The sequence below is a fragment of the Condylura cristata genome, unplaced genomic scaffold (assembly GCF_000260355.1).
Source record: "Condylura cristata isolate star-nosed mole 26May11 unplaced genomic scaffold, ConCri1.0 scaffold00024, whole genome shotgun sequence".
In the NCBI taxonomy this organism is placed as follows: domain Eukaryota; kingdom Metazoa; phylum Chordata; class Mammalia; order Eulipotyphla; family Talpidae; genus Condylura; species Condylura cristata.
Genome location: NW_004567125.1, coordinates 15,348,129 through 15,360,013, shown reverse-complemented (window position 1 = coordinate 15,360,013; position 11,885 = coordinate 15,348,129). Strand labels below are relative to the sequence as shown.

Genomic DNA, 11,885 nt, shown 5'->3' with positions numbered 1-11,885 from the left:
CCAAGACTCATAGCTTTTACTCTAGGGCCTGAGTTCAATCCTGGCTAGGGAGCTAACCCCATTAGGGCACAGCAGACGACCTGTCTTGTGTGTATCCCCTCCCCCCAGGGCTCCTTCACTGTGTTTCAGTCAATCCACTTGTCTGCTCTCCACTCTCTCTGGTGAATCCTTTCACCCACACACCACCTCTGGCCTGCCCCCCAGCTCTTGTTTGCATAAATAAATCTTTAAAAGTAAAATATTTATTTATTTATGCGTATGAGCTGGGGTCTAGGCCAGAGGTATATGGGTGCGTGTGAGGGGATTCACCAGAGACAGAGTGGGGAGCAGTACATGTGGATACTCTGAAATTCAGTGCTGAGGGGAGCAGTGGGGAAAACAGGAGAGGTTTGCTGCACCATGTGGGTCAGCTCCCTGGCCTGTATCAAACCCATGTTTTGGTCGATGAGGATAGCTTGCCAACTCTGTCTTTAATCCCTGTGCCTCCAGGGAGGCCAATAAAATACATCTTAAAACAAAAACAAACAAAAAGTAACAAAATGTTTGCAGTGTGTCATTTACAATTTACTTGCAGAATCGGGTTTGTGGGTCCTCCGTGGTGGCACAATGGGTTCAAGTGCAGCACTGTGAAGTTGTCCACAGCAACTGCATCAATTCCCAGGCAGGGAGGTGACCCACATGACTAAGCAGCCCTTTCTTGTCTCACCTGCTGCTCCCCTCAGCAGTGTATTTCTGTCCATCTGCCCATTCTGCTCCCCACTCTGTCTCTGGTAAATTCTCTAAAGCCCCTGCACCTCTGGCCTGTATCCCAGCACTTGTATACATAATAAATAAATCTTTAAAAAACAAAAACAAACAAACAAAAAAACAAAAACTAGGTTTCTGCTTAATTACATGGACCTAGTAGTACTTCTGCTTTTAGGTCTCATTCCAAGAGACTTTCTACTCCCCTACCTGCCACACCCTTCAATTTACAGTTGCACATCCTGTTACTCTTCCCTGTCCCATATATTCAATTGCTATCCTACCCTATTTTTCCTTCTTTTTCTGTAATAGGTAGTAAATTCTCAACAGTCATTTATCTATGAACATATAATTTGTTACACCCCATAGCAGCTTTCTACTTGAAGAAAGGGTTTGTGTGTATGTGTGTGTGTGTATATATACCTTATGTGTATATATATGTGTGTGTATTTTGTGTATATGTGTATATCTCTCTCTCTCTATATATATATACATATACATGCATGTAAGTATATGTGTAGGATTTTCTGGTATATAGTAGGTACTTGGCTCTTACTATTTTTGAAAGAATGAATGTTCATGTGGGAAACAAATTAAATTTCTCCTTGCTTGGCCTAAGTGGTGTACATCTTATTGACCTCATTGTATTTCTTGTGGTTTTATAGCTAGTCATTGACCCTGAACTTTTATTTTCTTTCACTTTAGTCCTTTATTCCCTTCAAGGTAGTTTTTTCATTTTGTTTTGCTGCCCATTTTATAGATGGATGAAATTAAGACACAGAGAAGGTTTATTAAAAACCTTTTTTAAGAAAATATTTTTCCAAAAGATACCTTCCTGTTAGAAATTGAAGCCAGGATTTTAACTCTGTACTATCTGGTTCCATTTAGAGGGTTTTTTTTTTATGACTCACAAACTCAATATCATTTTGCCTAATTATAATTACTTAATGAAAGAAACATATTTTTAATGTCCTCAGAATATTTAAGAATCCAATTCTCCTGCTCAGTTTCAGGGTTCTGCCTTGATAGTTATGCCAGCAAAGATTATACAGGAGTGAGTGTGTTCATTCTAGACAGCACTTTCAACTACACAAGTTCACATTAGTAACCTTTGAACTGTCACCCAGAGAATTTAACTTCTATTGAAGCCTCTTGCTTGTGTACCTTTTACGATTTGGCACTTTTCCTGCTGTGCCTGGAATTGTGGATTTCATTTTCCCAGCCAGCTTTTTTTTGCCTTGCTCCTCTGGTCTGAAAACCCCTCATTTTGGCTAAGAACTGTGTCCCTTCTCTCCTCCCACCCCAAAGGTTTGTCCCTTTCACTGCAGGGATAACAACCAAGATGAAAAAAGGTACAAAAAGAAGAATGTTGTAAAAAAATATAGATCTATATAATAATAATAAAAAAATAAGATGCCTGCACTTAATACAGTGGAGTCATGAGTATTGTTTTTGCTGTGTAGTGTCATCAACCAAAAACAAATATGCAAAGGTGCCACCCTGATCCCCAGGGAAACTGGGAACTTTTTTAATAGCTCTTTTCTTGCAGAAAGTCTTTTTTATTTTTTCATGTGTGCTGTACTTTGTCATTTCATTGATTTCCATTTCCCCTTTCCTTACGTCAGCTTTGGTTATCTCACCAATTCCAGTAGGTTTGAGTGACTCTCATTAAAGTCTTTCCTTTCAGTCTCTTGCTTCCCTCTCATTTATTTTCACTTTTATTTTAAAATCTATTCCTCTTTAGTGATTCTTGCCACCTCTCTAGCTGCAATAACTGTTGTCTACCAAATGGCACTGTTTCCTTTCAGATCACTTAGCGTACCACTTTACCCTTCTTTCTTCTTTCTGTTTTCTCCATATTCATAGATGGGATCACTTGTTCTGAATATCTGGAAAAATAGCCATAGCCCAATCAGACATGTCCCACCACAGTCAGGGTGGATAGAGTTTCCCCAAAGCCATGCACACTGAGGATGGGTACAGCCACCAGCTGGAGCTGCTAACATTTTAAAATCCCTAGAGGCTGCAGCAGTACATGCCAGGCCTTATCTCCCTAATGCACATGGCAGCTCCTTAGTTTCAAATGTCAGCCCCTGGTGACATTACTGAAAGACAGTAGCCTTTGTGTGAAGGTGGAAAGAAAATATTTTTTAAACCTTCCCCAGACTCTGCAGAATTACCATCTTTGGGCATGAAAGAGCCTGCCACCTGACCAGTCTGTCAATAGGTAAAAGGCACTGACACTAGTGCCAGATTTAAGCCCAGGATCGGTTTCAGTTGGCATGAATAGCAATGAGCCATGGTGTTCTCAGGATGTTATTACTAAGACACTTTATTTATAGCTCAGTAGGACAGCCCTACCACTGGCAAAGTCAAAGAGTGGACTCAGGGGCCCTGATTGTAATCATGCAGACAGTGCCACCCTTTCGTCTTTGCATATTTGTTTTCGGTTGATGACACTACACAGCAAAAACAGTTCTCATGGCTCCACTGTAGTAAGTACAGGCATCATTTTTTTTATTATTATATAGATCTATATTTTTTTACATCATTCTTATTGTACATTTTTTCATCTCGGTTGTAACCCCCATGGACTTGCCACCACCCATTCACCCCTGTGCCAGCACCATACTTCTGTGTGCTCTTCCTGCTCCAGTCTTGATCCTATTCCCTGTCCACTCCTGTAGAATGTTTCTGGCTTTTAGTTGTTTATTTTCATTTTTACTTTATTAATAGTTGCTTTTATTTTTTTTCTCTCATCCCTTCAGTCACCTTATTTTTAAAGGCACAGCTATAAACATTATGTTACATAGGAATTGACTCTACCTTATAAACGAATTCTATGCTTAACAATAAAATTCTTTCCAGTAGTCTACAGGCAGCAAAACCTACATTAATTTCATATAAAAAGTGTATGAATACATGTTTGCAGATAAAACAGCCCGCTCTCAGTAAGTAGTACATTTCAGAATGAACCAACGTGATCTTTCAGGTTCCTCATTCCGCGATCATCTGAAGCAACTACCTGATGAGTATGCTAATTTCATGTCATTAAACTAAATTATTTAGACTAAATCCTCTCCTTACTCATTCTCTAGGGTGCTACTGAGTGAAATTTCTAGAGAGCAACTTTATGCCAAGGGGGTTGAATACACCACAAACCCTTTTTCTGCTAAGCACCATCCTTCCTATTAGTCCCCACTCACTGCCCCACCCTGGGTGACTTCTGCTGCCTTTTAGACCCCTGTACCATTGGATTGTGTACATTTGTCACCTGGAATTCATGTGCCCCTTGTATAATTTATCCTTTATGCATGTTCCTTACCTCCCTGGATATCAGTTTGAGGACCCATGTTATACATTTGTTATCATTAGCACCAGAAAAAATGCTCAAATACAGTACTTCTTCAACTTCCATGTAGATAGGAAAGCCCAGGGTATCTTGTTGTATTGTGGACTATGATTTAGTGGATCTGAGTTTGTGATAAACATAGAATTTCAGGATCCACCTCATATGTTTACCCTAGAAAATTGATCCTTTCATTTTTGATGACACTCAAAAGTGGATCACTAGAAATTATCAACAAGCAGTGAATCTGAGACCTCAAACTTTAATTGCCATCTAGAAACCCATGTTGTTTATTACCAGGATTGGAAGACCAGGATTGGAGATGACCTAATAAAAGATGCATTAGAGTTTACTGTAGGAGATTATGCTTACTTCAAACTTTGGTCACCAAAGGGTACATTTAAGATGTCTAAATAAGAATAATTTTTTTCCTGGTAGTTGTGGTAGAAATAGTTTCCTTCCTATGAAATAAGTACCAAGTGTTATTTGATATGAGTCTGCCAGGACTACACTTTCTTTATAATTTATCTGTCCCTAGGCCCCAAGGCTACTTCTGTCTAATTCCTCACAAGTAATATCAGGCCAACTAAACAAAGACATCTCTGTTCTGCCAGTAATGAATTGAACAATTTTTAAACATAATTTTTTATTGTTTTCAATTACTGAAGTATTTCATGTTTGTTATCTCTAGCTCCTCCTCAACCAAATAAAAATAAGAAAGGTCCTGGCAAAGAACTAGTATCCTTGAACTTATTGCCACTCACCATTATCAAAACATTGACTTACAGAAGAATACATATTGAGAATTACTTTGAGGAAATACAAACAACACAGTACCTCCTTTCTCATAAGATTGTACTCCATCCCAATGCCAAGATGTGGGATGAAATCATTCTGATTTTCTGTGATTATTGTACATTCTAGGTTTTCTACCTGAATTTGTGTAGTCTGAGTTGCAATTCTTTGATCCCAAATAAACGTGCCTTGCCTTTTTAATTGCCTCTTGAATTTTGGACCGACAGGACAAACAATACAAATCAGTTTTTTGATATTTGATTTTTGAAAGTTGGCTAAATAAAATAATTACTAGTGCATCACTGGTTACTAAATTGTCTGACTACTTCAAATAAAAATAGGGTAAAAATATCAGACCTCTTAGAATAAAAATAGCAAATCTTATTAATCTTTATTTTAGACCTCTTTAAAATATGGTGGCTCATTAATCTTTAGTATCTTCTCTTTACCACCACAAATATATGTTATGGGTACCAAGAGATAATTATTTAATAAACGGAGAAACAGATTAACAAACTAGTGACCAATTGTTTGTGGGTAATGACTGAAATTGGTAGAGATAATCTAGATTATGAGCTTCAAAATTTGGGAAATGATGCCACTAGGAAACAAAGAAGAGAAACTGAATTGGGGACGAGGTGAGGAGGGAAGAAAAACAGGGCATGGTAATTGTTTTGGGATATGTGTCTGAGGTTTTAGTGGAAGACAAGGATTGGAGATGGCCAGCATTCATTCCAATTACTATTGACTGACAGCTTTGAAATGACTTTTTCTATGATTTTCTAAAATACTCAACTATTCCAACGAGTTGAAGTTCAAAGTTATCATTTGTTGAAAAAGAGCTTCTCCTGTTATAGTAAGAGAAAACTGAATTTCTATATTGCATTCCGAATACTGCTTTGGCAACAAAAAGCAGAGATCAAATAGTCTAGGAGAGAATGACTGAGGAAATGGGATGTTTTCTTAACAACATAAATTTTATTTCAAGATGATAGTCACAATTTACAATGCTATAAAGAAGAGAAAATGAATTTCAAAAGAGGTTAAAACTGCCATTTAGAATGCGATGCCTGGAGAAAAGTGATCTTTAAAAAAAAGTTTTTATAGTTAAAGACCAAAGGTGACAAATATCAATTTTTATAATACAGACTTAAAGCAAATGATACAGTTGATGGCAGCAATTTATTATGAATCATCAAAGTAATGGGGCATACTGATTTAGTACATATTCTATTTAATAGAAAAATTCAGAAATTCTGTACACAAATGAGCATTTAAATGTAATCAAGAAAATGTGCTTGTCATTGTATACAATGGTGACTAGTTTATTCTTCCCTTCATAAATGAAGCTCTTGCCTCAACATACAAAGGTATGAGTTAATGTATGATAGAGGAATAGTATATAGTAGTATATATTTTAAAGGTAAGTAGTAGTGATATAAGATGTAAGTAAGATGAAAGATCATTATTGTAATGTTTGTTTAGAGTGAGTTGATCTTTTTTACACTGTGGGTGTTCACCAAAAGATTTAATAGTTCTTCAAGGAATTTGGGTGTGTTTTAGTATCCTAACTGGAAAATTGCTTATAAGCATGCATTTATAAATTTAATGCCATTCAGGTGGATTGCAGCCATCTCATTTTATGTTAGCCACATAATGTTTTATATCCATGATGAAACAATAATATTTTAAATCAAGGTCACAAAGCAAGTCATTTTCAGAGCTATGGGATTAGTGTTTAGACTTCTTGATTCCATTCTCATATAGGTATACTCTAGCTTGAGAAATTCTGATAGACAAAACCACCAACCCACAAAATAGATAAATTTAGTGGCCATTACTTGCATTTTAAAACAGTTTTCTTTAGGGTTCCTTAAAGTTGAACTGGCTCTTAGAGAGTATAATATGGCCAGAAAGCTATATTAGTATTTGTAATCTAGAGCCCACTATCAATAATTTGGCTAATTAAGTATATAAAATTGGCATGTTAATTATTTATTCACTTCTGCACTGGGCTATTACTATTCAATGACTATTGTGAGCATTCTCTATATTAAATTTATAAAGTTTGTACTCCTTTTTCTTAAGGAGTTTACAGATTACAAGAGTGAAGCAGATGTATAAAAACTCAATGGAAAATTTTGATAGTAATGTTAGGTCAGTCAGAGGTGACCACTATAACTCAAATAAAAGGAACGTGGGCAGTAACACTAGAGCTAGAAAGTATAAGAGAAACAATGCTATGCTTATGAAAAACAATCCGTGTGACTTCCATGTTCACTAAATGGTGAATACTGCTCACAAATGGACAGAGTCTGTGACCAATTAGAAGACTGCTGGTATTTGTGAAAGCAGATTAGGGAAAGTTGAGGCAGAAGTAGAAAGAGTAAAGGAAGTGGAAGTTATTAAAATTTGTAAAATGGGCAAGGAAGAGATAGTAAAATTTATTTTTTAATGATGGGAGAGACACAAACATCTTAACAGGGCATAGGAGAGAAGTTAATGGAAAGGAAAAGATAGAAAATATCAGAGAATGGAAATTATAGTGACCAAGAGATAACAATATTAGCTATTAAAAGAAGAAATACTTTGTGTCACTCATAACAGGAGCGTAAGGGATCAGGGGAAAAAAAATTATAGTAAAGTAAAAGTGAAAAACAACAAACAACTATAAACTATAAGCCAGAGACATTTCATGGGCTGGAGAAGGGAAGGGGAATCAAAACTTGGGTGGGAAGAGTGCACGGGGCTATAGTGATGCCACATGGGTGAATTGGTGGTGGGAAGTCCATGAGGATTTTAACTGAAATGAAAAAAATGCACAAAATGAAGACTGATGTAAAAAGTTAAAGAACAAGTTGAAGTCAAGGCGGAGAGGATACAAATATATGTTTATATGTTATATATTTTAAAATATATATTTGATTTTTAAAAAAGATTTATTTATGCATACAAAACTGGAGTACAGCCCAGAGGTTGGGGTGGAGGGTGAGAGGATTCACCAGAGACAGAGTAGTGAGCAGAAAAGACAGATGGACTGAAATACATCGCTGAGGGGAGCAACAGGCAGATCAGGAGAAGTCTGCCTTGCCGTGTGGATCATACCCCTGACCGGGGATTGAACTTTTGCTACTATGACTTTGGTTAACTTCATAGTGCTGTGCTTTAACCGCTAGGGAGGGCCCTATATTTGATTTTTTTGCCCTGCTGGAAGCAAAGTTGTCTGCTCAGAGAAAAGACTTGAATTAGGTAGAGTGACCATTTGCAGTGCTAACTGTGGAGAAGTGGGTAATGAATATTACTGAATGACAAATAAGATAGGACTATAGTCTAGTATGACAATGAGAGCAGCAGAGTTAGATTAACTGACCTCAAGATTATTGTCCTATGTAGACTGAACTTACTTTAGTCTAAAAGGTTAATAATGCATGTATCAGCAGTCTTGCCTCAGCTTTTAAGTAGAATCTTTCTCCGAATTTTGTCAAAGAAGAGAGCCCCTAGTGTCTGGGTCTGTTTTGAAATGAGATTGTATTGTTCATGTAATTGTATTGTACATTCCAGGACACAAATATTTAGCATGAAGTAAGAATGGAAATAGCTCAATAATTTTTATATTAACTCTCCATTTAAATTGAATTTTGGTATATAGGGTTTAATAAATTATTAAAATTAATTTCATTTGCTTTGACTTTAAAATGGTTCATATTATATTTCTATAGAAAAGTGCTACTGTTGTAAATATAGAAGATGACTGGTTTCAGAAATGCTAACATCAGTCTGAAATCTTAGTTGCTCACAGTGAACTCTGTCCTATTTTGAAGTAAATCTGTATTAAGATGAGTTCATAGAATGCTGCTACTTCTGAAGGGACTATTATAACTTTGCTGCTATTTAATAAGTTTTAGCAAGTGAATCAATTGTGTTTTGGTGATTTTTGAGGGAACAATTTCAATAGAGCCTGTGAAGGGGAGAGCCACATGGCAGGAAAGTACTTACTAAACAGGAGCAGGGATAATTTCTGTAGAGACAAGAGAGATGGAACCTTGAAGAATCACTAAAGTTTCAGAACAGGAAACAGAAATCAGCCTAGGAATTAATTATTTATGTTGTTGAAGCCATGTGTTATTCTTTGTTTTTGAAGTAACATTGCATTGAAACATAAAAGTTGTATGCATCATTTACAAATCAACATGTGTTGCTACTACATTTAATTTACATTTACAGACTCACTCATAGAGCTGCAGGATCTGAAGTCAGGTTACCACTAAAGCTAATATTTATGTCTAGGGCACCACACCTGCGTACAGAAACTGCTACCACCACTGATCGCAATCCAGGGGGCTGGTGATTTTGGCAATGTGTTTGGCTACTACAATCTCCTCCAGCCCTCATGGCTCTTACTTTGTCTGCCAGTGGCAACACCCATAGGAAGACAACCTCTGAAAAGTTCTACCTCGCTAATCTCATTGGTGGGACCTAAATCATATCATACCTAACAAAGACTATGGAGAATGGAGTTTTTAGATTTAGAAGGAGGATAGAGCGAAGAGTTGAGAAAGCCATTCTCTAGAATTGACCATCCCTGATTTATTTTGCTAATTCTAAACGATTTGTCAGAAGAGGGAGGAGAATCCTTCTCTCTTAAAAAAAAAAAAAAAGAATCTCTCTTTTTTTTTTAGAGAAAAAGCATGTTTTTAGGCTTGAGGTAATTGAAACTTGATAGTTTTGAAAAACCATAAGAGGCTTATATGACTAGATCATTTCAAGTAAGAGCCAAATCATAGATGATGCTAAGAAGTTTGTATTTTCTGTTAAGGAAAGCATTAGGGCCTGAGGGGGGGATGTGGTATGTTCAACTTACACTTTATAAGACTTACTCTCACTCCTTTGTGAAGAATATATTTATCAGACGCAGTTGAATGAGATGAGCTAGACCAGAAAGAGTGAAAACTATAGTGAAATCTAGAAAACGAGTTGTCCAGGCAAGAGAATGTGATGGTAGAGTGGATGTGGAAAGTAGACTCTTGTGGGCTGTATTCTAGCACTTGTATTGATCACACTTGACGGTGATTCAGGTGTTAGAGGGGCCAAGAATGGGGCCCAGCTATTTAATTTTTTTTTCTTTCTTAAGGTGAGTTTGAGTATTGAGTTATACTTTTCTTCAGGAAAGTAGAGCAAGATTAGATAACGATTATTTGTATCATCAGGATAGGGTTGACTGTGTACAGCAATGCTTTTTGGAGAGAGACTAAGAATGGTTAAATCTCATATATTATTTGAAAGGTAGGAAACTACCAAAAGGTAGTGCAAAATTCCTCCATACTGTTATGCTGTTAGATTTTATTTAACCCAACAGAGTCTTTGTGGGTTTGTTTGCTAAAACAGAAAGTAATTTGTCCTATTTCTATTTAGTGCATTTTCTAGATGTTAGGTTTAGAGGTCACACTGTAAGCCAGGATTCTTCCCCACTGCAGGGTTACCTGAGCAAAACTTGTAGAGCTTATAATCAGCTGTACAATAACCAAACATTTGCTTTACCAGGTATGAAGCAAGTGAGGAGACAAATATAACAGAATTTGAAAAATATACAAGATAAAGGAACCTTTAAGTAAAAATTAGAGTAATATTTACCTCTAGGTGGAAATAAATTTGGATAGGATTAGAGACTTAGAAGTTGCTGTAATGTTAACTTCAACTCAACTTAGTACTGGTTATACAGATATTTGATTCATTGTTATTTTTAAAGTATCCATGCGTAGTAAATGCCCTTTTGCATGTATGATATAGTTCAAAGTTAGGATTTTAGAAGAAAAGCTTCACTTGGATAAAAAAAAAACTATAAAGTAGGTCACTAATAACTTTATTTTTTTAATTCTGGGTTACCGTTTTTCCCTATATATAAACTACTAGGAAGATGATAAACCTAATATTTTGAAAAATCTTTTGAAATCAATATCATCAAATTAGCTCATTTTAAATCAAGTTGTCAATATTTCTTTTTTTAAAGATTTATTTATTTGTACATACAGAACTGGGGTACAGGCCAGAGGCTCAGGATTGGTGAGAGGCTTCACCAGAGACAGAATGGGAAGCAGAACAGGCAGATTGATGAAATACACTGCTGAGGGGAGCAGCGGGCGGGTCAGGAGGGGTCTGCCACGCCATGTGGTCACCTCTGGGGCAGGCGGGAATTGAACTCATGCGGAAATAGCTTCAGCTTCTCAGTGCTGTGCTTTACCTGCTGCGCCCAAGTTGTCAATATTTCTAGTCTTTCACGGTAATCAGCTAGGTTCATACTTTGTGATTCTCATAACCTATGATTAAAAAGAACAGTGGTTATTGTTGCACTCTGACATAGATTTCAGTAGACTTTATGTGGGGCCACAGAAAAGGCCTTAAATAGTGAACTGAAAATTTTCACTGCTCAAAAGTATCATGTATTCTGCTATTTGCAGGGGAAAAAAATCTATACCATCAGTATATAACTGCATTTCATAAACTTCTTGTATATAGCTGGTGTTTTTCTGGTAAATACTAGATGGTTGATGTTAATCTGTATGTAAATCTGTATTTAATAGGAAATTGCCCGACATTTGCGCCCTGGTACCCTCAGAGCAATCTTTGGTAAAACTAAGATCCAGAATGCTGTTCACTGTACTGATCTGCCAGAGGACGGTGTATTAGAGGTAAGAGAAAGATGAGTAAGCACCCTATTTATATTTCAAGTCCTTAAATAATCTCATAAGTGCTGGTGTATAAGAAATTTTAATATTCTTGGATCACATTGTTAGATGTCTACCTGATAACTTCAGACTGCACCTTTAAAATACCACATTGCAGGATGCTGTGTAACTACGTATTCTTCAAGAATCAATATATTTTTCTGATTTTAGATCATATACTATGATCTAAAAATACTTTACAAGTCAGAAGCTACAGCCTTAATTAAATAATGTAAAATTAGTTTTAAAATCAGCTAAAAACTACTATGATTGTA

General features: G+C 36.4%; 1 protein-coding gene across 5 annotated transcripts in view; it reads left to right on the top strand.

Moving 5' to 3' along the window:
* The window catches only part of NME7 (NME/NM23 family member 7), a 157,614-nt gene that overhangs the window by 96,998 nt on the left and 48,731 nt on the right, over window positions 1-11,885 (top strand). For all 5 annotated transcript variants that reach the window (XM_012729101.1, XM_012729099.1, XM_012729100.1 and 2 more), the window contains one exon: window positions 11,467-11,574. In XM_012729101.1, coding sequence (XP_012584555.1) covers window positions 11,467-11,574 — 108 coding nt within the window. The remainder of the gene's footprint in view (window positions 1-11,466; window positions 11,575-11,885) is intronic.